The sequence below is a fragment of the Pipistrellus hanaki genome, assembly GCF_964339955.1.
Source record: "Pipistrellus hanaki genome assembly, chromosome: 10".
Taxonomy (NCBI): Eukaryota; Metazoa; Chordata; class Mammalia; order Chiroptera; family Vespertilionidae; genus Pipistrellus; species Pipistrellus hanaki.
The window spans coordinates 47,248,518-47,276,031 of record NC_140512.1 but is presented as its reverse complement, the minus strand read 5'-3'; the positions used below and the strand labels follow the sequence as shown (position 1 = coordinate 47,276,031).

Here is a 27,514-nt window from a genome sequence, read left to right as displayed (position 1 = left end):
ACACAGCAGCACCTCACCCAAGAGGAAGAGCATAGCACTGGGCTGGCCCCGCACCCACAGGGGAGAAACTGTACAGTCTGCCGGCACCGTAGGGCCGGTGAATGGTCACGAGGGAACACTCAATAGCAGGAAATCATAAGGCATGAGTCACATCCTATAACATGGAGCTCAGAGTATAAATTTAAATAACGAGATGGACAGACATTTATTATAAAAGTCAGTTTATTTTCCCTTCCTGTGTTTCATACTTTCCCTTTTTGTCAGTAATGAGCAATTAACTGATTGGAAATCTGCTTGATTAAATAACATTAAGTTCACAAACATACCACATTTCGGAGTATAAAGCAGGAGGCTGAAAAATATTCCCTAACCCAAAGCAATTAGGCAGGCCTCAAAATTGCACATTTCCCCCTAGTTTGCTTACATAATTCAGAATATTTATCCAATATTATGCCTTAAAATATTGATAATCAGTTTAGAATTCACGCCTTGAAGATGGATATTCCACAAACTTCTAAAGAATAGATATGTAAGTCCCCTCAGGCCCTAGTGGTCCCTTAGTGTGATTCCATGTCACACGCTACCGCGTACTAGGAGAAAGGTCCTTCCTTCCTTCCTCTCTAATGCTAGGCTCCTGCTGAGGCTACTCAAGGCAGCCGGCTGTGACAGAGGTCAGTCCTCTGAAAACAGGGCTGAGCAGATTAGCTTCCTTGTGGATCCAACAGCAAACCTGGGCTTGAGTACTTGCTGTGGGTGACTCGTTGGAATGTTCACAACTGATACACCTTATGGTCCTTGAAAGGGTGACGCAATACTGCCAGGAGCCAGAGTTAGTTCTGAATGCAGGTGGAGAACAAGTGGACAGCAATGTGGAGACAGCCTGCTTCTGCACGCAGCATGACTTTTCCCACCGTGGTTAACAAAGGCATTCTCGGTCCAAGGCAGGCTTATTCTGGATCCAGCTGGAGCACCCTCTCAGGATTTGATACTCTGAAGATGAGCTACCCTCTGCAAACTCATTTCCAAAGCAAAATGCAACGAGCCTTTCTGTTCATGGAGCCAGACTCTGCTAGAAACCAGGCCCGGCTGCCTGTGGTCACTCAGCTTCCCAGGCTGGAGAACAAAGGTCCTGTGGTCACTCAGCTTCCCAGGCTGGAGAACAAAGGTCCTGTGGTCACTCAGCTTCCCAGGCTGGAGAACAAAGGTCCTGTGGTCACTCAGCTTCCCAGGCTGGAGAACAAGGTCCATGTCCAATGCAGCCTTTAAGGTGAAAAGGATAAACCTCAACGGGCCCAACGGAGGTCCACAGGCCACGTGAACATCCATGGGACAACAATAAAACAATCGGCAATCATTCCTGTAGTGTAGAAACAGCCCACCTCGCTCTGGTCAGCATCGCAGGATGCTGACACTGGTGAAAGAGGCTTGGCCATCTGAGGTTATTTTGGAGCTCTTAAGACAAACCCAAAATGGGATGAATTAAAAGGAATTAGAGTCCTAATGTGTCTCCTATTATTCTTGTTCCTCTGGGGCACCAGTCATTCACTTAGTATGCGAACTTGTCGTCTTTGCATAAGAGAGCGCATTTCCCTCACTATTAATGGCGAAATAAATACAATTGTACAACTTGTCTGTAAAGAGAAGAAGAGCATTAAATGTGCAGTAACAATTTAATTACTTCTGTTAGAGCATCCTGTTTTGAACATAATGGCTTTGAAAAATTACATTCAGCCGAAACCGGTTTGGCTCAGTGGATAGAGCGTCGGCCTGCGGACTGAAAGGTCCCAGGTTCGATTCCGGTCAAGGGCATGTACCTTGGTTGCTGGCACATCCCCAGTAGGAGGTGTGCAAGAGGCAGCTGATTGATGATTCTCTCTCATCAATGTTTCTAACTCTCTATCCCTCTCTCTTTCTCTCTGTAAAAAATCAATAAAATATATATTTAAAAAAAAAAAAAAAAAAAATTACATTCATTCTGACTTCATACAAAGATAAATCAAAACTTCAATGAATTAAAAACTAACTTTGAGCCGAAACCGGTTTGGCTCAGTGGATAGAGCCTCGGCCTGTGGACTGAAGGGTTCCAGGTTCGATTCTGGTCAAGGGCATGTACCTTGGTTGGGGGAAAATCCCCAGTGGGGGATGTATAGGAGGCAGCTGGTCGATGTTTCTCTCTCATCGATGTTTCTAGCTCTCTATCCCTCTCTCTTCCTCTCTGTAAAAAAATCAATAAAATATATTTAAATAAATAAATAAATAATAACTTTGAAAATTACAGTTAATATTTAAAAATACTTAATTTACATTATAGTCTCCAAATAAAAGAACTAAGGTACACAAATTAAATAATTTGTGACAGGTGGGACAGAAAATGGATACTGGGGCTCAGATTTTAAAAAGTGTTTATTGCCTTGTCTATGTGGCTCCGTGGTTGAGCGTCAACCTATGAACCGAGAGGTCACAATTCAATTCCCGGTTAGGGCATATGCCTGGGTTACAGGAGGCAACTGATCAGTGATTCTCTCTCATTACTGATGTTTCCATCTCTCTCTCCCTCTCCCTTCCTCCCTGAAATCAATAAAAACATTTTTAAAATGTGTTTCTTATAATAGATCCAGTTTTTTTCTATTAGAATTCCTAGTATGATCATAGCAACAAGTTCATCAGCAGACACTGCACTCTACTTAGCATGGGTGTCAGAAGTGGACAGAGTTCCATAACCATAGTCTCTGGAAGCTAGAAGGCAGCTGGGCAGAAGGAAGCATCCTCTGTGACAGCAGAGGACATAAGCCTTCTGGCAGCACCAGGGAACTCCAGTGCTGAACTCCCCCAACTCCCGGGACAAGACTGCGGTGTCTGGACTTGGGACAGCTGAGGCTACCTTCAATTAGGATGCCCTAAATTTAGGGACAGCAAACTGAATGCATCCCCTGGCGGACGAAGCTGTCACAGACTCTCTCACGCAGACCTGTCTTGAGCACTGTCTCACCAATAATGGGACAGACTATATCACATGCGTATTCAATAGAAAACAATATTTCAAAAGCACCGGCCTTATTCTGTATTGGCTATTTCCCAGACAGTGTAAAATTTCAGCCAAGGAGGCCTAAGGCACAACAGATAGTTTTTCAAAGACTCGGGTTCTTTTAAGAACCCATAAGACACAGTGTTAATCACAGCTTCTTTTTTAACCCTCTGTGGCTTGGTGCCCCCCACTGTAATTTCCTTCAGAATTCCCCAGTTATATTCAGCTGCTGGAGAGTACCCTGGAAAAGCACACCAATTAATGATTGGTGAAACTTTAAGTTGCTTGTCATTTTTTCTGGTTTTACAAATGACAATACTCATTAGACTCAGGTCAAAGGCAAACTAAAGAAAGGCCCTTTCCTGCCTTGAGAAAAGAATGTCTTTTAGATTGACAAAATCTTATTTTTTGCAAAAGAGTTTTAAAAGCAATCAGCAATTTTTCTGGCTTAAGAAGTGATTTAAGTAGATGCTTCGAAGTAAATCAGTAAGAAAACTTACTAGTTCAAAAAAAGGGGAGCACACACTTACCATGAGAATGAAAAAGTAGAAAACCCACATCCATCCGAGGTTGTCCTGGATCAAAGACACTAAATACTAAAACGGAGAAAAAGAAATTTTTGTATTATCCTTGATAAATTAATAAAATCAAGTAGCTGTAAGTAATTTAAACATGGCTCTTCTAAAAAATAAGGAGGGGTTAGGATTTGCATAGTGTTTTGCAGTTTACAAAGCCCTTTCACATGCATGCTCCTGTGTGAGCTGCACTAACGGCTTCACTCTGTAAGCTCCAGAGTCCAGAACTGCACCACAGAAGACATGCGTTCAGAGCTTTCTCTCTATTCCCTTCACCATGAGAGAGGAAGATGAGCATCCTCAAGTCACTTCCATTTAATCGTTCTTTGATATTATAATTGGTGTTTTCAAAAATGCTTTGTCTTCTAAGTGTATCACTCACTTTACAATTATGCTATTTGCTCATGGGATTACTGTACCTTTAACATTTTACAGCATATTCTTTTAATTTACTTTCAATTAATAAAAAGGATCTGGTAGCATTTAATCCCTTTACTTTTTTTATTATGGTAAAATATATAACATAAAATTTGCTATTTTAACCATTTTTTGGTGTACGACTTAGTGGCATCAAATACATTCACAATGTTGTATAACTATTACCACCATTTGTTTCCAAAATTTTTCAGCACCCCAAACAGAACCTCTGTACCCATTAAGCAGTAAATCCTCATCACCCCTTTTCCTCAGTCCCTGGTAATCTCTAATGTGCTTTCTGCCTCTGAATTTGCCTATTCTGGATATTTCAGGTTAAGTGGAATCACATAGTATTTACCCTTTGTGTCTGGCTTATTTCACTTAGAATACTGTTTTTAAGGTTCAACCATGTTGTACTGCCTATGAGAACCTCATTCCTTTTTGTGGCTGAATAACACCCTATTATGTAGATACTAGAAGCCCAATGTACAAATTGTGTGCAAGGGGCTCAGTGGCTTGCCTTGGCCCTCACAGCCACGGCTTCATCCAGAAGGTCATCCAGTCATTTGGCTGTCTGGTCTAATTAGCATATTATGCTTTTATTATTATAGTCTAGACTAGAGGGCCAGTGCACAAAAGTTCGTGCACTGGAGGCAGGTCCCTCAGCCCAGCCTGCCCCTTCTCACAGTCCAGGAGCCCTCAGGGGATGTCCTACTGACCTCTGTGGGAGGCAACCAGGTTTATCAGTGGAAGGGGCCACCTCCATCACCACACTGCTGCTGCCACTGCTGGCCACAGCGGCTGCAAGGCTTTGCAGCCACAAGAGCTCACAGCTAACTGAGCCCACAGCTGCCATGAGCCCCGGGCCTCACAGCCACTCTGGCTTTGTCCAGATGGATATCCAGAAGATGTTCACCCTAATTAGCATATTACCCTTTTGTTAGTATATTAATAGATACCACAGTCACCTATTGGTCAACACTTGAGTTGTTTCCACCTTTTGACTACTATAAATAGTGCTGCAATGAACGTTGGCATACGAATATCTGAGACCTTGTTTTCAATTCATTGAAATTCCACTCCTAGGGATATATACCTCAGAGTGGAATTGCTGGGCCATACAGTAATCCTAATGTTTAACTTTTTTTTAGAACCACCAGTTTTCTGTAACAGCTTTAACATTTTACATTTTCACCATCAATGTATAAAAACTCCAATTTCTCCATGTCTTCATCAATAGTTGTTATTTTGGGAGAATCCAAGATGGCTGCTCGGGTAGGCACCTAGCCGCAGCCGCACGCAACAATTTCAATAAAATACAACTAAAATATAAAATGGACATTACCCAGAACTACAGGAAAGTCAACTGACTGGAAATTCTACAACGAGAAGCAAGGAGAAAACCAGAAGGAAGCGCGGAGGAGCTGTAAAAGCCCAAGGTACGGAGACACGCGGCGCGCGCGTGGAGAGGACGGAGCCGGAGAGGAGGGAGGCCGAGTGCCTGGCTGGCGTTCCCTAGCGGGAAGGAGATAAACACTCGGACTGTGCTGGGCCCCCAACTGCTCTGAACCCCCGTTCTAGGCCAGACCCCGGGGACCCAGGCTCATCCAGAGGGAGCTGGGCTGTAAGGCGGTACTCGGGGAAGCAGCGAAAGGAGGTCCCAGAGGCGCGCACACAGCGCGCAGAGAAGGGCCGGCCGGCTGTGCCGTAGGACTGCCCTGGCGGGAAGGAGACAGGCTCCAGACTGCTCTGAACGCCACCTCCAACTCCACTTCCAACTGAACTGAACCCCAGTTTCGGGCCCATTGCGGGAGAGCTTACACTGTTTGGTAGCAGGCGAAAATCGAGGGCACCTTTCTCTCAGAGGCGCTTGCAACAAGTACTGAAGGACCCTGAGTCTCAGGAGTCGCATAGGGCGGGGCTGACGGAAGCCAAGGCTGTAGGCTCCACCCTGAAACTCCGCCCCCATCAGGAAAGCTGCCTGCGAAAATGCCTAAACCAAATAGATCACAAACGAAAGAAATGGAGGACAAAAAGCGACTGGATATAGAGTTCAAAACCACACTTATAGGGTTTTTCAAGAGACTCCTAGAAAAGGCCGATAAAATAAATGAGACCTATGAGGATATGAAAAGGGATCAACAAGAAATGCTAAGGGATCAACAAGAAATAAAGAATACATTGTCTGAAATAAAAAATATTCTACAGAGTCCTAAAAACAGAATAGAAGATCGCAAGAATCAAGTCAAAGATTTGGAACATAAAGAGCCAGAAGACACTCCTCTGCAGAAGCTAGAAGGCAAGAGAATCCAGAAAATTGAAGATAATGTAAGAAACCTCTGGGACAACTTCAAACGATCCAACATCAGAATCATGGGGGTCCCAGAAGATGAGAGAGAGCAAGATATCGAAAACATACTGAAAGAAATAGTGACAGAAAACTTCCCCCACCTGGGGAAAGAATTGGACTTACAAGTCCAGGAAGCACACAGAACTCCAAATAAGAGGAATCCAAAGAGGACCACACCAAGACAAATCATAATTAAGATTCCAAGAGCAAAGGACAAAGAGAGAATATTAAAAGCAGCAAGAGCTAAGCAGGTGGTTACCTATAAAGGAGCACCTATACGATTGTCAGCTGATTTCTCAACAGAAACCATGCAGGCCAGAAGGGAATGGCAAGAAATATTCAAGGTGATGAATAGCAAGAACCTTCAGCCAAAAATACTCTACCCAGCAAAGCTATCACTCAGAATCGAAGGTCAGATAAAGACCTTCACTAATAAAAAAAAGCTAAAGGAGTTCATCACCACCAAACCAGAATTATATGAATTGCTGAAGGGGGTTCTTTCAGAAGAGAAAGTAAATAAAGATAAAAATTATGAACAACAAATACGTAACTATCAACAAGTGAATCTAAAAACCAAGGAAATTAAAAAAAAAATCTGATGAACAATATTAACTGTTGAATATAATAGAATCAGAGGTATGGAAGGGGAGTGAACTGATGATTCTTGGGGAAAAGGGAAGAGGGGAATGTGGGAAGAGACTGAACATAAACTGTGCACCTATGGATGAGGACAATGGGGAGTGGGGAAAGGGCAGAGGGTGGGGTGGGAAGGGGGGGGGAAAGGAACACTTGTAATAATATGAACAATAAAAATTTATTTTAAAAAAAAAAAAATAGTTATTTTGTTGCATTTTTTAAAAATTACACCTATCTTAACAGGTATGAAGTGGTAGCTCACTCTGCTTTTTATCTGCATTTCCCTAATGACTTAGAATGTTGTAGGAAGCAGAGAAAGTGACTCAGAGCAGCTGCAGATCACTGGCCACTTCTGGAGGGGATGGACCCATCTAATGAACATGTGTACATGTGTGTTCGGTAGGGTTTACACGTCAGGTGGGGAATAATGAGAAGCATGTGTCTCATGGCCTCCTTGGAGTGCCATGTTCAGCCTAGAAAACAGGGGGTAGCAGGCTGGGGCTGAAGGATCTATCTGATGAGGTGTGAGCTTATTTCCAGGAAGAATCTGGAAGTGAAAGTGGAAAAAAGCAACTAAAAATGTAGAGGCACGTTCCAGATGGACCTTAGAAAGGACTCAACCCAGCTCCCACTACAGCTGGCCCTTAGAGAGGACTCAACCCAGGCTCCCAGTACAACTGGCCCTTACAGAGAACCAAACCTCCAGGCTCCCAGCACATCACACTGCAGCATAAGAGTGCCACCTACTGTGGCCCAGTGGGCAGTTACATATTCTTCCACCGGTTGAAGGACTACTTAACACTCCATTTCGACCCCGCTCCTGCTCACTTACCTGGCCCACCGCAGCTCCAATGCTCCCAGTTCCGTCAACAATTCCTGTGACAGTCGCCAAAGCCTCGCTGCTGCCTTGGAGGAGCTCTTGGCGACCCAAGTCAGCAGAAATAGCAGAGCTGATCATATTAGAAGGTCCGCCAATAAAAAATCCTGAGGTCATACACAGAGAGGTTCTTACTAAAACACTATTCATAACTCCATTAGGAATCTAGTGAACAAGGCAAACATCCTACAATTTTGTTCATTATGTTGGAGAGAAACAAAAAAAAAAGGGGGGGGGGGGGAAATAACCAGTAAAATTAAAACTCGCCCAGGTAGTACCATCTTCAAATTTAAAAATTAGGAACTTTTCTATAACACAGCCCCTAACTGAACTCAATTGTTTCATCTGGGGCTGAAGTGAAGAAATACTGACTAATTCCAACACAGGAGGAAGAACTAGCTATACTGGGCTTTTTGAAAGCTGGTGAATTGGTTCCCAAGGTGGTAGCTTCCTAGGCCACGTCCAGAAGTGATGTGAGAAGCTGGGGCAGCAATCAAAACTGTTAGGTCACCTCGGTCCAAAGGTGATCCTGTAACTGAAGGACTGAGGAGGTCACAGAACAGCAGAGAAACAGAATCTGCTGTGTCTGTCTTTCCTTTCACCATTTGACTTCTCTGTAATTAAGGTTTTAGTGTAACTCAAACTGAGAGAAATCGTTCCCTTTTTCCCTTCTTACTTAGAGAGGAAATACGACAGTGAAATGGAGCCAGATGCCATACCTGTGACCGCCATCAGAAGTGCATTAATGGACTTGTTGTTTGGCGAGCCTGTGAGGAGAGACATGCTGACTTTAAAAGCGCATCCCGTGCGCCTCCACGGGACAGTCCACAAAGGCCTGGATCTCTGTGACCTCGCGGATCACACCCAGACACAACAAAGGGATACGACTCTTTCATGGCCTCTTCCAACTTTTATTTGTGATGTCTGTCTCTTGCTGGTGCTCAAGCTAATGAGACTTCTAAAAGCTACAGAAAAACCCTGCTCCAATCTCAGCAGCATCTTAGGGGACATATACCAAACTCACTAATTACCATCTTTCCTCTTTTGAAACCTTTTCCCTTTTATTGTTTTATTGGCTCTAATGCTGTTCCTCTGGAGCCTACCCTTAGACAAAGCATATACACTCCCAAGCAACCTTTTAAACAAACCAACAAAGCGGAAGAGATGCCAGTTTCCTCCCCGACACACATAAAACTGTGTGATGATACTTCCACCAGGTATTCACAGGACAACACAAGGGTCTCTAGCATGCCTTTGTGGCTGGGCTCTGGGGTCTCCCCTGGGCTGGTCATGGATTCAAGGCAAATGCCTTCGTCCTAAGAGATCGGGACATTTAATTGCAAAGGAATACTCACGACTGTATCCAACCAGGGACCCGATTGCCAGAAGCAGACTCAGAGCTAAAACGGGTGCTCTCTTCTGTAATACGTCAGAGATGAAGCCTTGCAGAGTTCCCCCTTTAGGCACAAAGAGTGCATCATAATGAAAACCATCTATAATTTAGCTCGGTTACCTGAAACGGGTTCATCAGGTACCCTCCGCCCGCTATCCAGAGCCTAACACCGGTCTATCCAGAGAGGTGGCTGATTCTCCTAAGTTTCCTCCATAATTTCCTTTCAAGAAGATTACTCATGGTGGCTGACGGGGACAGGGCACCACAAATCAGACACCAAAATAAGGAAAAAGGCAAAATCACCAAAGCCACCCACTGTCCCTTGTTTTCTCTTCTCTAACCAGCTATGAAGGTTTTCCCCGATTCTTTTTGCTTTTTATGTAAAAGATGATTAAAGTCCATGCCTCATAGGCTATTAGTAGCAGCCAATAAATATTCACTACAATTAAATGCAGCAATCATGGCTTAAAATAACTACCAGGTCCTGATGTTTATTTTTTTTTTTTTTTTTTTTTTTTTTTTTTTGCATTTTATTTATTTATTTATTTATTTTTTTTTTTAATAAGTTTTTATTTTTCATATTATTACAAATGTTCCTCCCCCCCCCCCCCCCACCATTGCTCTCCTCCACCAGGTTCCCACCCCACCCTCTGCCCTTTCCCCTCTCCCCATTGTCCTCATCCATAGGTGCACAGTTTATGTTCAGTCTCTTCCCACGCCCCCCTCTCCCCTTTTCCCCAAGAATCGTCAGTTCACTCCCCTTCCATACCTCTGATTCTATTATATTCAACAGTTAATATTGTTCATCAGATTTTTTTAATTTCCTTGGTTTTTAGATTCACTTGTTGATAATTACGTATTTGTTGTTCATAATTTTTATCTTTGTTTACTTTCTCTTCTGAAAGAACCCCTTTCAGCAATTCATATAATTCTGGTTTGGTGGTGATGAACTCCTTTAGCTTTTTTTTTTATTAGTGAAGCTCTTTATCTGGCCTTCGATTCTGAGTGATAGCTTTGCTGGGTAGCTTATTTTGGGCTGTAGGTTCTTGCTATTCATCACCTTGAATATTTCTTGCCATTCCCTTCTGGCCTGCATGGTTTCTGTTGAGAAGTCAGCTGACAATCGTATAGGTGCTCCTTTATAAGTTACTACCTTCTTTGCTCTTGCTTCTTTTAGTATTCTCTCTTTATCTTTTGCTCTTGGAATTTTAATAATGATGTGTCTCGGTGTGGTCCTCTTTGGATTCCTTTTGTTTGGAGTTCTGTGCGCTTCCTGGACTTGTAAGTCAAATTCTTTCACCAGGTGGGGGAAGTTTTCTGTCACTATTTCTTTCAGTATGTTTTCGATATCTTGCTCTCTCTCATCTTCTGGAACCCCCATAATTCTGATGTTGGTTCGCTTGAAGTTGTCCCAGAGGTTTCTTACATTATCTTCAATTTTCTGGATTCTCTTGCTTTCTAGCTTCTGTGGAGGAGTGTCTTCTGGCTCTTTATGTTCCAAATCTTTGACTTGATTCTTGCGATCTTCCCTTTTGTTTTTAGGACTCTGTAGAATATTTTTTATTTCAGACAATGTATTCTTTATTTCTTGTTGATCCCTTATCATTTCTTGTTGACTCCTTATTAATTCTAGTTGATCTCTTTTCATATCCTCATAGGCCTTATCCATCTTTTCTAGGAAATTCTTGAAAAACCTTATAAGCGTAGATTTGAACTCTATATCCAGACGCTTTTTGTCCTCCATTTCTTTCGTTTGTGATCTATTTTGTTGTCGCATTTCGCAGTTACAGATGGGACGGGGTTTCAGGGTGGAGCCTGCAGCTTTGGCTTCCGTCAGCCCCGCCCTATGCGGGTCCTTCAGTGCTCGCTGCAGGCGCCTCTGAGAGAAAGGTGCCCTCGATTTTCGCCTGCTGCCAAACAGTCTATGCTCTCCCACAATGAGCCCGGTATTGGGGTTCAGTTCAGTTGGAAGTGGAGTTGGAGGTGGCGTTCACAGCAGTCTGGAGCCCCAGTCTCCTTCCCGTCAGGGCAATCCCGCGGCACAGCCGACCGTCCCTTCTCTGGGGGCAGTGTTCGCGCCTCCGGGACCTCCTTTCTCTGCTACCCCGGGGTTCCGCTTTACAGCCCAGCTCCCTATGGCTGAGCCTGAGTCCCCGGGGTCTGGCCCAGAACTGGGGTTCAGAGCAGTTGGGGGCCCAGCACAGTCGGAGTTTTATCTCCTTTCCGCTAGGGAACGCCCGCCAGGCACTCGGCCTCCCTCCTCTCCGGCTCCGTCCTCTCCGCGCCGCGTGTCTCCGTACCTTAGGCTTTTACAGCTCCCCCGTGCTTCCTTCTGGTTTTCTCCTTGCTTCTTGTTGTAGGATTTCCAGTCAGTCGACTTTCCTGTAGTTCTGGGTAATGTCCATTTTATATTTTAGTTGTATTTTATTAAAATTGTTGTGTGCGGCTGCGGCTAGTTGCCTACCCGAGCAGCCATCTTGGATTCCTCCACCAGGTCCTGATGTTTAAAAAGACGTGACATGTTGCCCTGGCCAGGTGGCTCAGTTGGTTGGAGCATCGTCCCATGTACCAAAAGGTTTGCCAGTACATACCTACACTGCATGTACAGAGGCAGCTAAGCAATGTGCTACATCAATGTTTCTCTTTCTCTCTGCCTCCCCCGTTACTCTACCTGCCCCCATCTCTTCTTTTTTTCCCTTCCTTCCAGTTTCCCTCCTTCTCCCTTCCCCTCTCTCTGGGATCAGTGAGTGTATCCTCTGGCAAATATTAAAATAAATAAATAAAAATAAAAAGATGGATATAAAAGCGTCAAGCAACACAGTTGCATTTAGATACAGTCCCATGTTAAGTTCTAGGCGCTAAGGGGCATCTGGTACATCTTCATCAGATAGCAGAACAAAGAAGGATTGTCAGGTCTAAAGGCGGCAACCTCACCTTTGACTCTGGATCTAAGAAGAGGGCAAACAAGTTCAAATACAACAGCAGTATATCACCTAAGGCTATGCCAGGGGCTTTCATGGGCCCAGGGCAGTTCAGTCTTACCACCATTCTAAATGTAAACATTGCAGAAAGGATGTTAAGGCTTTGTCATAGCCATTGAAGTCACACCCACCAAAATGCATTCAGAACGCCTGTCTTAAAGTTGCTTACTTCCCTGTTTATACTCCCACCTATAATGAAAAGTCTTTACTAAAATCTGTGTACAAAGCAGCTACAAAATATTCACAGATCTCAATCCCTGCTATTATTCCCCCTCTATGATCTGACAATCTAGACACTAATTAATGTGTATAGTTAAGACCTAAGACTTACCAAAAGTGTATGTAATAGTTACATTACAAGAGGTCACAGAGGGAAACATCCCAAGACAAGAGAACAGATCCATCAACAAAAGTCTGAGAGTGAGAGCCCCATAAATCACAGGCTGCCATAGGCTGCTGGGTCTTTATACAAACTTTTTTTTAAGAGTTTGGCTGTTTACTGGTATGACAGTTTAGAAAAAATGGCTGTAGAGTAAGTAATAAAACTACTATAGAAAAAGATGCATCACAGGCATTACCTATAATCCCTCCAACATCGTACCAAATGGACAGCTTGTCAGCTTCGGCCTCCTTCCACCCAAAGTTGTTACTCAGGTAAAAGGGCAACCAGAAGAAGAAGGAGTAATTCACTAACTTCAGGCAGGCATAGGCGAGTGAATACTGCAAGAAACACATGCAACTATCAGTGAGGAACAAGCAGCACAGCAGGGCCACAATTCCTAATGTCATTAAACAGCAAAATAAAATGGCAAAGTTTGGGACGGATAGCCTTACTATAAAATTAAACTTTTCTACAAATTCCTATTGGCCTGACTTTACCTAGTCTCCCTCTTCTCTTTATCCCCATTGACTTCTAGAAAGGCATTTACAGCAGGCCTTTGGAACAGAAATCACAGATGACCATCTCCTAATCCTCGCTTTTTTCCTCCTTTCAGTTCTCTGGTAGAAGCAAACCAGTGTTTTGAACCTGTAAGGCAGGGCACATACTCCTATTTCTTTATTTAGACAAAGACTAAAAGTATTCATGCCACCGATTAGCATTAACCATAGCAAATAAACCTAGTAAACATCACAACTTCTATTGCAAGCAAGTAAACTATTTTGGTTCTTCTATTTCCTGCAAAGTTAATATTATGAACCATGGGGAATAGTTTCGAGGTCTAAGAAAAGCATCAACATTACAACTACTTTCACATTACAGTTTCCAAAAGACATCCAGTGGAAAAGCAAACAATATCTTAAAAAAAAAAAAAAAAAAAAAAAAAGAGTATCTTTAGTGAGTCAAAAAGAAAGGAGCTTGATTGTCATGGGCCTTGTGGTTCTACTTTGAGGAATAATAGGTGCAGCTGCCTCATGATGGCAGTGGCGCTAAGACTCCTATATTCAACACATTATTACCAGGAAATCCTGACATTTAGCATCAAAGGAAAAAGGGGAGGAACAGAGAGACTGACTTCAAAGGGTGTCTGGCTAGTATATTCTTTTCCCTGGAGCTGCCACTTATTCCCTAGGTATCACTTGTTTTAAAACAGCTTCCCTGGCCTGGCCACCGCCACCCCCTAGAGAGCCAAGTCCCAGTCATGAGAGCATTTTGTCCAGACAGCCTGTTACAGAGACAAAGGAATTAGGTTAACTAGATTTCCTTTACATCCCTATCCGTGTCAGGGAAAAACAGCTTGGGAAATACAAAGGAATAGCGAAAGATTCCATATTTAATCACAACAAAATGTTAAGGCCTGTCTCAGAAATTAATCAATTACTATTTTAATAACTAGTTAAAAATGCTAATCTTTAGCCTAAGAACAGGACTAAAGGAACTTGCATGAACCTTATACATCATCTTTTTAAGAATCATGGGGACTTACATTTTAATTTATACTTAACAACCCGTTTGCAAATGTCAGTTCTCTAACTGAGCTTGGGGCATAGGCAGAAGGGAACTGATAAGCATGAAATATGACAACCTACAGACTCAATCTAGCTCAGGGGCTACATTCAGGAAGCACCACTGAGCAATTAAGTAAGAGCCAGTGCCTGTTCACAATGCCATAACCCTTTCTAGACCCCGGGAGGACTGCTGTGCTCCACAGGAAGGGGAACTGAGACACAAGGTTGGGCTGAGTGACTTACCCCAGGCCTCACAGACAGTTAGTGGGTAAGCTGGAAACATAACCTAGGCCTCTTAACTTCCACTCCCGTGCTAGAGCGCCCGAAACATCAAGACAGAAAAACTGCAGCAGAAGGGATTTAGTTTAGACGTTAGAAAATTCTCCTGACTATAAAGGTTGTGGAAACACTGGAATGCATTACCAAGAAATACTGTGGAGTACTCTGCTCTGGGCCTTTTCATTAAAGGGCAAATAATTGTTTCTTCCTAGAATAAGAGTATCAGCAAATAGGGCCGATTTAACGACCCATTCAAAACCCCCCTTGGTTGACATATAATTTTATAATACTGCTACAGGACATAAAGTATATATTTAAAAATACCAACTTTGCCTTCTTACTCAAATGCTAGGGCTCAGGGCCAACTCTGGCATGCCCATTCATTCATTTCTTTTGTTCTGGAGTTAAGTAGTTGTAGCAGAGACTATGTGATCCCCACAAGCTAAAAACATTACTCTCTCGACCTCTGCATAATGTCAGAAAAAATTTCCAGTGTTGCCATTATAAAAATAAGTTGAGGGGCACTATCCAATAGTCCTCTGAATGCATTTCTAAAATAAAGGATCCAAGAGAATCTAAATACCTAGCGATGTTTTGTCCCAGGCAGAGGTCATCTCCAGCTCTAATAGCTCACTGGCTGTGGCAAGGAGATTTGAATGGTCCTTACCGGGATAACTCCAGGAAGGCAACAAGCCTGATAAAAGCTTATTGCCTTGACTTGAGTGATGGTACTGCCTTCTTGGATGGAATAATAAGGCTCATATTCATCTTCATTTTCAGCATCATTGATTAATGGTCTGTGTGAGTCTTCTTCGACCTTTTCTTCTGCCTCGATACCTGGGAGACCTAAAACCACAGTAACAGCAACATTTACAGAGTGCCTCCTAGGTGCCTGGCGTTGTGCTAAGTGCTTTGCATGTATCATTACTTATGGGGTCAACATTATTTTATTTGCACTTTATAAAAGAAGCAACAAGGTTCACATGCCAAAGTCAACTAAGGTCAATTAAGATCAACATCACAACAAACCTTGGATTCTGATTCTACTTTATCTGGCTTCAAAGCAATGTGTTCTCAACCAAATCAGGCTAGCTCTCTCATATACAAAAAGAAATCAATTACATACTATTAAGCTGATGTATCTCTTTACTAATATTCAAAGGATAGAATCGTACATGTGTTTGCTTCTGTGGTTTCATTTATACAAATTCTGTATTTAACAAGAGGTAAATATCACACTAAATTATTTTTATGAAATCTGCCTCAAGAAGTGAAATTAGAAACACATCCATGCTAACTTCTAACCAGTGTCTCAATTATAAAACTCATTTGCAAATGAGTGTTCCCTACATCTGTAATAGGTGAGCCTCACTCCCCTCAAACAGGTGCAGCGATGGTGGGCTTAGCTGGACCAAGACACAACAGCAATGCTGCTCCTTTAACCCACTGAAAGGAGCTCACAGTTCTAGGAAAAAAGAGACTAACTGTCCTGGCCTCAGATTTCTTTTCACCCATAAAAGTAACAGAAATGACAGCTTGTCCTCACCAATTTCTTCAGGTGACACCAGGAGTCCAAAGAGAATGACGATCCCACCAGCAAACTGCACAGCCGCTGTCACCAGGAAGGCGTACTGGAGGGAAGAGGACAGATGCTCCTTACATGTCTGGGACATTCATCAGAGACATGTGTGCAGGGGGGGGGAGGGGGGAGATATGGGATGGGAAGGACGAGACACTGGGAAGAAAATGAGTGCTGAGTGCTTAGCCTGTGCATGCACTGAGCTATGATTTACTTGTGTTTTCTCTTTCATTTTCCCAATGACTCTATGAGGCTCAGAGAGGATAATTAAGGTCCCCTGAACACTGAGTGATACAATTGTGAATCAGGACTAACTACAAAAATCTTATTCTTTGCATTGCACATCGATGAGAGAGAGTCATCCATCAGCTGCCTCTTGCACACCCCCTACTGGGGATATGCCTGCAACCAAGGTACATGCCCTTGATCGGAATCGAACTCGGGTCTCTTCAGTCCCCAAGCCGACACTCTATCCATTGAGCCAAACCAGTTTCAGCTGGAGATTGCTTTAGAAACATACAAGCCAATACAAATATGTACTCTTGACTTCTTCCTCCATTTTACACAAATAGCGTCATTCAATACACACAGTTTAGCCAAAACCGGTTTGGCTCAATGGTATAGTGTCTGTCTGTGGACTGAAAGGTCAACGTTTCTAGCTCTCTATCTCTCTCCCTTCCTCCCTGTAAAAAAATCAATAAAACTTTTTTTTAAATACCCACAGTTTAGCATCCCTGTTTTTTTCACTTAATATACACCACTGAGATAGTTCCCTATCGGCACAGAGAGAGCTCTGCAACCCTATTTCACAGCTGCACGGATTCCACTGAACAGGTGTATCCCGGGGTAACTATTTCCCTTTTGGGTGACATTCGGTACCAACGTTTTGCTGTGACACACAACACTGAAGTAAGTAACCTTGTCGTATATCCCTGCGCCTGCTGAAGCATATTCACCTGCGGGGTTCATTCCTGGGGCTGGAGAGCACCTGCAGCTTTGATAGACTGCCCCATACTGACCCCAAGGGGAGTTAGTCAGTTTGCCAACTGCAATGCCTGTTTTTCCACATCCTCATAAACACAAGGTATTATTACACTTTTGGAATTTGCCAACCTAATAAACATTCAGTGCAGTTTCTTTAATTTGCATTTCTCCTCAGACTACTACCTAGCTCCACAAAGGGCAAAGAGTTTTAGGCCAATGTCCATTCTCTACTGCGTAGAGGCCCTTACAGGAGCTTAATTAATATTAATGAAATAAAGTTGTAAGTGAAGTGGAATTTCTTTTCATATGTTTATAAGATGTTCCTATTCCTTTTTTACCAACAAGACGTTCAAATCCTTTACCTTTTTTTCTGTGTTGTCGGTCTTTTTCTTACCAATCTGTGGGTGATTTTTTATATTAGGAAGATCGGCTCTTTATCTTTAATGAGTTGCAAATACCTTTTCCTGATTATATGTCTTTAGACTAGGGTATTCTTCAGGAATAATGCTGCTATATGTTTCCATTTGTCAAGTTTTCTTTTTATAATTTTTTAAAATATATTTTTATTGGTTTCAGAAGAAGGGAGAGGGAGAAAGGGATAAAAACCATCAGTGATGAGAGAGAATCATTGATCAACTGCCTCCTGCAAACTCCCTATTGGGGATTCAGCCCACAAACGAGGCATGTGCCCTGACCTGGAATCCAACTGTGACCTCCTGGTGCATGGGTCAACATTCAACCACTGAGCCACTCTGGCTGTGCAAATTTGTTCACTTTTATCACAAGCCTTGTCTTACCCAGACAAAGCTCAATGTGGTTTTAAATGGCCACGGTATTATTTCCTAAAAACCAAAAAACAAAACAAACACATTTATTTCCTTGAGAAAAAGCTAGAAAGAAATACCTACCTCATAACCATACTGCAGAACAGAAGAGGCCAGGCATGCTCCCAAAATGTTGCCCACCGAAGCACAGGCACTCCAGAGACCAAAAACAACGCCTCGGCTAAGATGGAGACAGCAGAACACAGAATAACAAGGGATTTGATTCAAGGTTGAAATACAAAATTGCCAAAACAAAGAAGGTTCACACACAGAGAATTAACAATCTATTTTTAAATTTTTTTAAGTACACCCACATGACAAAACATCACAATCTCTTTCAACTCTGTGACTTTATTATACTAAAGCTTAATATAATAAACTTTGGGGCTCATTGAAAGAAACTATTCAGAAATTTCAAAAAGACAAGCTACAGCCGAAACCTGTTTGGCTCAGTGGATAGAGCATCAGCCGGCAGACTGAAAGGACCCAGGTTTGATTCCGGTCAAGGGCATGTACCTTGGTTGCGGGCACATCCCCAGTACGGGGTGTGCAAGAGGCAGCTGATCTATGATTACAAGACAATGCAATAAAATGTTAAGAGTATAAATCTTCAATCATCTCAAAAAAATTTTTTTGAGAAAGGACAAAAGATTGTAATAGATACTTCACATATAAAAAATATTATGTAAATAGCACATGAAAAGATGCTCAACAGCCCTAGCTGGTTTGGCTCAGGCCTGCAGACTGAAAGGTCCCAGGTTCAATCCCAATCAAGGGTACATGCCCAGGCTGCAGGCTCAATCTCTAGTAGGGGGTGTGCAGGAGGCAGCCAATCGATGATTTTCTCTCATTATTGATGTTTCTCTCTCTCTCCCTCTTTGTTCCTCTCCTAGTGGATATATATATATATATAAAGATGCTCAACATCAGAGATTAGGGAAATGCAAATTAAAACCATAATGAGGCATCACTATTCAGCTACATAATAGCTAAAATAAAAAAAGACTGAGCATACCAAGTGTTGGCAAAGATATACAGTAACTAGAACACTTTCCACTCTGCTGGTAGAAATGTAAAATGGTACAACCATATGGAAGAGACTACCAATTTCTTAAAAAGGTATAAAATACCTATCGTGCCCTCACTGGTTTGGCTCAGTGGATAGAGCGTCGGCCTGCGGATTCAAGGGTCCAAGGTTCAATTCCAATCAAGGGCATGTACCTTGGCTGCGGGCACATCTCCAGAAGGGGGTATGTATGAGACAGCTGATCAATGTTTCTCTCTCATTGATGTGTCTAACTCTCTATCCCTCTCCTTTCCTCTCTGTAAAAAAATCAATAAAATTTATAAAAATAACTATAGTCTGATCCAACCAATCTATTCAAGGTATTTAACCAAGGGAAATGAAAGCATTTGTCCATACAAGAATTTGTACACAAATGTTCACAGTGGCTTTATTTATGATAGCCAAAAACCATCAGCAGGTAGACAGATCACCAAACTGTGATACAATGGATTACTATTCAGCTATGAAAAGGAATGGACTATCAATATATGCAACACGAATGAATCTCAAATTAATTATTGTGAGTGAAGGAAGACAAACAAGAAAGAGTACACAGTGTGTGACTCCATTTATACACAATTTTAGAAAATCCTAATTAACCTAGTGACAGAAAGCAGATCAGTAGTTGCCTGGAGATGGCAGTGGGGGGTGGGGGGTGGGGGTTGGGGCGGAGGAATTACCAAGGAGCACAAGGAAACTTTTGGGGGGAGGGGGTGGACTGTCCATTATTTTAACTGTGATGATGGTTTTATGGGTGTATTCTTGCCAAAACTCATCAAATAATACATTTTAAACACATGCAACTTATTGTACAACTCAATAAAGCCATTTTTAAAAGATGGATGGGGAGAGGAAGAGTCTGGTAGAAGGAAACTAACTTTTACACACGTCTTGGAGAAAAACGAATTAACTCTGAACATAGCCACTGGCAGAAAGGCTGGTAGGGAAAAAAGGATTAAAAAGTTCATTTTTTAAAAGGTCACATTTGCATTTTATCTATTTGAGACATATTAATAACACAGATTAGATTATCTAACGCCTTAAACATTTTTATAATCTCATCTCATGAACAGGAAACCACACTGTGAAAAATAAAGGCTGTTCACAAGTAGGAGGCTGCTACCTCCAGCTGTTAAGTAAGTTACAGCGAAGGCTCAGTGTTCTCAACTGGGAGAGCCTGTGCTCTGCAAGGACTGAGGGTAGTGATGTACAGGAGCGGGCTCGGTGCTGCACACGAACGTGTGTGACTAACTCTCACCCTGAGAATCAGAAAGGGCCTGACTCATCCAATGGCCTCCATAGATCACTGCATTCTGTTGAGCCCCAACTTTTTTCCTTTGGAAATAACTTGATCCAGGTGATCTCTATGCTCCTCCCTCATGCTAAAATACCCAATCCTCTTAAATATTAAGATCTGTCAAGAGTGTTCTGGAGGAAAGAGTCAGAAGGCCAGACAAACTGCTGTCCAAAGACATGCTTTTACAAAAAGCTGGCTGAAAATAACTGTGACTTTAGGTTGTCATAGTCTTATTAGCACCTTGTGATTTCTTGTTATGTTTCATAGAAAAAGTCACTGTGTCTCAAGCTGTGCTCTGTCAATTTCACTAATGTTACTTGTTTAAAAACAAATGATCTTACTTTCAAAAAGAAACTGTGAGGACTTGCTTGAATTTTTGTTTCTTTGTAACTGATCCAAAAAAAAGTAAGGAAATGAGCAGCCTGCCCAGTCACTGCTATCAAACACCCAGTGTCATCCAATTTATAAAAACTCAGATAAAAATTACCTCAAACTGATAGATGTCAAAGTAATTATCTTTAGTTGATAGGATTTCAGGTGGCTTTGTTTTTATTTCTCTTTGCTCATTTATATTATCCAGTCTGTCTACAATAAACAAGTAGCATCTGTATAATTTTCAAAAATCATAAATGAAAAAAAATTACCTTAAAAATCTTAACAAAAAATAGCACATGAACAGACAGCATCATCCACTCCAAAAGAAAATGAAGTATGACAGGAGGAACAAGAGCTTCTCAAAATCAATTCTGTTAAACCAGTGATGCTAGTTAGAAACAGAAATTACCAGCACTCTGAAATATAATCAGAGCATTCTCATTAAGTGGTGCTTATTCTGACCACAGACATTTTATAGGTGAACTTTCACAACGTTACAGCCAGCAAGCATCCCCCTCTGTGAAACCGGGGAAGCTGGAAACAGAGAGGCCAGGTCAGAGCATGCGCAGGTCACTGAGCTGGTGGACAATGTCTGGTGCACAACTGGCCCTGACATAAAAGTATAAACAACCAGAAAAGATAGAGCCACCGATAAGATAAATATGTATCTCACTACACAAATACTTACCTATAAAAATTATAGGAATTCAAATTAATAATTTCCTGAAATTGGAGTGTCACATAGAATGGCATACAACAAAACCCATCCTATAAGCTAAGCGTGGCTCTTCTTCCTGGTGGCCTAGAAGATACTTTAGCGGGTGCCTATCCTCACATCCTTGGCCCACACCACACACACAAACTCAAATACAATCTAATAATTACTTAAAGGTGTAGGGGAAAATTCACCTAAGTTTGGCATTCTCCATTGCATCTTATTAGAGCCTTTGCTACATGACCTTAGGCAAGTCCCATGGACCTCTTTGGCCTCGGTTTCCTTATATTTAATGGAAGAAGGCTAACGAAGAACACTAAGTCTCAAAAAAGGGAAAGGAAGGCAAACCCACAGGAAGATCCTGATGGGACTGCACCTGGGATATTTATGCTCTCTCAAGGGAAGATTAAAGAAAAAATGAGACATGCTGCCTTAGCCACACTCAAAATCTTACTACGGCCAAGAGAGCGCTGTGGACGTGATGGGCAGGGGTAGATGGATCGTCACTAAGGTAACACGATTTCCAATACACTTAGATGTGAAACCTCTCCCTGAATGATTCTAACTTTCTAAACGAAGGGACCGAGTTAATTGACAAGTCTGAATAATCCGGTAATAAAACCACTTAAAAGGAAAAATTAAAGAGGAAGGAGGAGGCATACCCAGCTTTCCCAAACCAGTTGCCCATGACAGCAACCACACAGGGCCACCCTGTGGACTGCAGCAGGCCATTCACAATCCACAGGCAGCAGTACAGCCACTTGTTGTAGAAATGCAGCCATTCTGTGACAGTGCCAAAGACAAACACCTTGGAGAAGAGGGAAGAAAGAGGGACATGTATCATCCGTGTGGACACCTGGAGTACACGCAACTGCCAAGCATACTGTGTTTCTACGGGAAGAGACTAGAGGAAGGAGACATTCAATGTCTCGACCTACGAGACATGGGGCCAACTCTTGGGATGCTCCTGCTCAAAGCAGCACTGAGTGAGTGACACACCACCAAACCACTGTCAACCGAAGAGGCAAAGAATCCAAAGGCATAAAACTCATTCGTGGTCATCCCTACAACTGGTATCTTCAACTCTAAAAAGTTAAGGCCTCGTTGTTTGGCCTCCTTTTGTAAGTAGATCCTGAGTTTCAAAAAAGGGAAAGGAAGACAAAACCCACAGGAGGACACCTGATGGGATGGCACCTGAAGGTGGACCCTTGAACAACATGGAGGCCAGGGCTGCTGACCCCAAGCAGTCACAAGTCCATGTTTAACTTTCACTTCCCCAAAACTTAACTTCTAATAGTCTACTGTTGACAGGAAGCCTTATCAATATATTGAACAGTCGACTAATACATATTTTGTGTGTTTATGTATTATAGGCTGTATTCTTAAAATAAATAAGCTAGAGAAAATGTTATTAAGAAAATCATAAGAAGAGTCCAGCAGGCATGGCTTGGTGGTTGAGCATCAACCTATGAACCAGGAGGTCATGGTACAATTCCCAGTTGGAGCACATGCCCAGGTTACAGGCTCAATTCCCAGTGTGGGGGTGGTGGAGCCAGCCAATCACTGATTCTCTCTCATCACTGATGTTTCTCTCTCTCTCCTCTTCTTCCTTCCTCTCTGAATATATAAAAATACATAAAAACATATTGGGGGGGAGGGGGAAGAAAATTACAAGAGGAGAAAATACATTTATAGTATCTATTGAAAAAACTGCCCTGACTCGTTTGGCTCATTGGATAGAGCATCAGCCTGAGGACTGAAGGGTCCCAGGTTCGATTCTGGTCAAGGGCACATGCCCCACTTTCAGGTTCAATCCCCTTTGAGGGGTATGCAGGAGGCAGCCAATTAATGATTCTCTTTCATCATTGATGTTTCTATCTCCCTCTCCCTTCCCCTTTCTCTCTGAAATCAATAAAAATATATTTTGTTAAAAAAGAAAAAAATTTGCCAAAACCAGTTTGGCTCAGTGGATAGAGCGTCAGCCTACAGACTGAAAGGTCCTGGGTTTGATTCCAGTCAAGGGCATATACCTTGGTTGCGGGCACATCCCCGGAGCGGGGGGGAGGGAGGGAGGATGCAGAAGGCAGCTGATCAATGTACCTCTCACTCATCGATGTTTCTAACTCTCTATCTCTCTCTCTGTAACAAATCAATAAAATGTTTTGTTTTTTTTTAAATTCCCATACCAGTGGACCCACGCAGTTCAAACCCATGTTGTTCGAGGGTCACCTGTGCCTGTGGAAGACCGTTGTGGGGACTGGGAGGCGCCACCTATCACTGCTAGTGTCGCTACTAAGTGAATCTGAGTAACTCTTGATAGGCTCAGTCATTTAGTAGCATTCATGTCTCTGCTTTTTTCCCAGGCATTTTACTCAAGTGAACATTTTATTTGTGGTTGAAGTCTCTTTTGGGAATACCTGGCATGGGTACATAAATTGTACCCATGTATGATGCCAGTTACATGGCATTCTGAAATGAGCAAAACTCTAAGGACAGGAAAATGGTCAGCGATGGTCAGAGACCAGGGGAAGGAGGAGAGACGGCAGTCACACGACTACTAGTGTACTCGCTGGTCAAAATTCAGAACTATACACTAAAAAGGCTGAGATTATGTACACACTTCAATTTTTTTTAAACCGGTTTTGAAATAGTATGTACATATGTGTGGTGAGCAACTTGTGAATAAATAAAATGGTTCAGTCTCTAAAATTTCCAAGGAAAATACATTTTTCCCTTTACACAAATGGCAGACATTGAAAAACAATAATAAACTAAACTCCATGCCTTTATTCAATCAACAAAAATTCCTCCCCAGACCCTTGTAAGCAAATCAAGATGGCTCACAGGGACCTTGCCCAGGTACTGCGCCAGGCACTGTTCCCAACGCCTCACACACAGCGACTCGTCTAACGCCCCTCCAGTCCTAGGCAGAGGGATTCACGTGAGGAAGCTGAAGCCCAGAGAAATCACAGCCAGGACATTGCAGAGGAGGGACCGAGAACAGGCACTGCCGTCTCCGAGAGTCTGTGATCTTAACCACTGGGCTCCACCTCACAGGGAAAGCAGGACTGACACGGACCAAGCAGGCTACACAATAGACAATCTCCATGCCTTCAGAGACATGCAGGCAGGGAGCTCCGAGGAGGAACGGTGACTTCTGGGGGGGAGGGGGCGGTGTTAGTAAAGTAAGGCATTATGAAGGAAGTATCACTTAGCCAGTGACTCCTGGAGACGTTGAGTGAGACTGGAGAGCTGAACAGAGGGCCACCCGGGCGAGGCAGAAGAGCAGGGACAACAGGCGTGAGGCAGAAAGCAGCCGGGCATGTCAGGGCCAAGGAAAGGAGTCTGACCAGGCAGAGCAGCGAAGCACAGGGACAGAGGCGACTGCTGGCGGCTGGGACCAGGTCCTGGGCAGCACTGAGCGGCGTGCCATTTACGCACTAACTTTGGTGGATGAGAGTCAGGGAAGGGGCGTGGCCCCAATCATACTTATCAAAGACTCCCCGAACTGAAAAGGCAGGCAAGGGATTCAACAACTGAAGATTAACTTATTCTCTTCTACATACAGAAGCAGGGGGATTGCTTGAATCCTAGTAAACTGACAATAATCATCATCCTCATCATTTTTTTAAAATGTTCAAACTTACCACTAATGCAGAAGAGCACATGCCAAACGATAGAACGTATCGTAAATTAAGCCGATCCCCAACAATACCGCTGATGAAAAGCCCCTGAAAAACAAAACATTTTATTTTTCAGCCCTAAATTACAGCACAACCTGAAAAAAAAGGGGGGGAGGGGGGCATTACAAAGCAAATGAGGCAAGCAATACACTCAAATTAAATCTCATTCTCATGCCCAGGTGAGCTGTCTGTAACAGTTTCATAAATGTTTCATGAAATGACACAGCTTCTGCACACCCCATGCACTGGGACATCGTAATTCAGTGCAAAACGTGTTTTCTACTTGATCCCATCTGCTAACTGCCTAAAAGGAGACTGTAAAAAAAACAAACAAACATTCTTCCAATAACACAAGCAGACAACTCCATTTCACTTTCCAGGAGAGATTAACTCCTAACCACCAGTTATCAGCTCTCCCAAAGGCACTCCTCTCGGCCATCTGCATTCTGAAGGAAGGTGTGCTACACTCCCCGCAGAGCAGAAGCTTCTGGAGCACAGGTGCTGCCTCTTTAATGTGACCCTGGGGTTTCATGACACCACCAGGCCAGGAGCCAGGGAGGCAGAGGCAATAATTAGTTGATCAGAGGTACAAATGTTCTGCCTTCTGCTCTCCTGCCACGGAGTAGCAGAAGTTAAAATGCTCAGAGCATAGCAGCAAGCAGACTAAAGAGCTAAGGGCAACACACTTTAGGTTTCTTCCATAAATATGTAAAAATGAATAAAAGTCCCTATAAAAACCTAAATTTTTAAAATATATTTTATTGATTTTTTACAGAGAGGAAGAGAGAGGGATAGAGAGTTAGAAACATTGATGAAAGAAAGAAACATCGATCAGCTGCCTCCCGCACACCCCCCACTGGGGATGTGCCCGCAACCAAGGTACATGCCCTTGACCAGAACTGAACCCGGGACCCTTCAGTCCACAGGCCAACGCTCTATCCACTGAGTCAAACCAGTTTCGGCTAAAAACCTAAATTTTGATACAAGTGTTTCTGATAAACTGACCATCTGTATTAGAGAAAATATAGATGACAAATACCATAATAAATGTTTCTCCCTCCTTATGGACAAGCTTTCACTAACTTGAAAGAGGCACCTGCAAACACTGGAGAAGATTCTATGTTCTATAGCTGCCACTCATCACGTGGTCTTATGCTATAGAGAAGAATGGGGATGAAGAAAATTTCTGTTATGTTTTAGATTAGGGAATCAATTTATTCTGTGCTGCTCGACCTACCTGCACAAAACCTGGAAGTTATAGAAGAAACAGCTCAATGGAAGAAACACAATCATCAATTTTCCATGACACTTACCTTTTACCTCCTAAATCTATTTTACCCTATAGACAGGTACTAGCACAACTCTACAGATGAGGAAACTACATATCAAAAAGGTTAACCCTGGCCAGGTGGCTCAGTTAGTTGGAGCATCATCCCATCTACCGAAAGGTTCCAGATTCAATTCCAGGTCAAGATGTGTACAGGAGGCAACCGATTGATATTTCTCTCTCAAATTGATGTTTCTCTCTCCAGCTCTCTCACCTTTTCCCCCATCTCTCTAAAATCAATAAACAAACTTATCTTCAGGTGAGGATTTAAAAAAGAAAATAAGGTTAAACACCAGTGTGAAACCAAGTTTAACACAGCTAGTTGATAGTGGTAGAGCTGGTTTTCCCAGTAGACTCCATTGATTCTTAAAATACTTCATAAAAGGCCTTGGCTGGTGTGGTTGGGCATCGTCTTGTGCACTCAGGGTTACTGGTTCCCTGAGAGGTTGGTGCACATGCCTGGGGTGGGGGACCTCGATTCTAGACAAGGCACATGCCCAGGATGCAGCTGACCGACAGATGTTTTGCTCTCACATCGATGCCTCTCTCTCTCTCTCTCTCTTCCCCTTTTTCCTTCCTTTCTCTCTAAGAATCCATTTTTAAATCTTTAATAAAATAAAATAAACACTTCATAAAAGGCTCATATAGAAAACTCACTTGGAATGTCCATAAATGCCCAGGGTGAGGAGCTAGGCTACATGATCTAACTTCTGTTCCAATTTTATAACTGTCCTCTTTGAAGATATTCTAATAATTACCCAAATACACATTGAGAGATTACTTTGGGATTTTCACCCCGTATTTCACATCACTGGACACATTTTCAAGAGAGGAAAAAAGATGCTGGGAGAAAAGGTCAGACTGCTCCCACAGTGCCCAGTGCCAGCTGTGCCACCCCTGGCCCCACAGCTCTAACCTGGCAGCCACCACTGACATTCCCTACGACCCTGGCTGCCCAATGCGAGGACCTCAGACAGTCAGCCCTGCCACCCTGGACGGCTCCTGGGACTCCACCCTCTCTCGGTACTCCTGCTCCCCACAGATCTGTCTCAGCCTCCCTGCCCATTCTTCATCTTCCCTACCTCACTTCAGGGGTGGGGAACCTTCCTTCTGCCAAGGATATTTACAACATTATTCAGGGGCCATAAATTATCAACTTAAAAATTAGCCTGCTAGCCCTGGCG

At 42.9% G+C, this 27,514-nt stretch overlaps 1 protein-coding gene across 2 annotated transcripts in view; it reads right to left on the bottom strand.

Moving 5' to 3' along the window:
• Window positions 1-204: 204 nt before the first annotated feature.
• The window catches only part of SLC37A3 (solute carrier family 37 member 3), a 49,378-nt gene continuing 22,068 nt past the window's right edge, over window positions 205-27,514 (bottom strand). For both annotated transcript variants that reach the window (XM_084896757.1, XM_084896756.1), the window contains exons 5-15: window positions 24,968-25,051; window positions 21,983-22,128; window positions 17,952-18,048; window positions 16,027-16,111; window positions 15,148-15,326; window positions 12,833-12,974; window positions 9,236-9,337; window positions 8,600-8,647; window positions 7,836-7,987; window positions 3,556-3,621; window positions 205-1,631 (exon numbers count right to left, since the gene is read on the bottom strand). In XM_084896757.1, coding sequence (XP_084752883.1) covers window positions 1,539-1,631; window positions 3,556-3,621; window positions 7,836-7,987; window positions 8,600-8,647; window positions 9,236-9,337; window positions 12,833-12,974; window positions 15,148-15,326; window positions 16,027-16,111; window positions 17,952-18,048; window positions 21,983-22,128; window positions 24,968-25,051 — 1,194 coding nt within the window. In that variant the 3' untranslated portion in view covers window positions 205-1,538. The remainder of the gene's footprint in view (window positions 1,632-3,555; window positions 3,622-7,835; window positions 7,988-8,599; window positions 8,648-9,235; window positions 9,338-12,832; window positions 12,975-15,147; window positions 15,327-16,026; window positions 16,112-17,951; window positions 18,049-21,982; window positions 22,129-24,967; window positions 25,052-27,514) is intronic.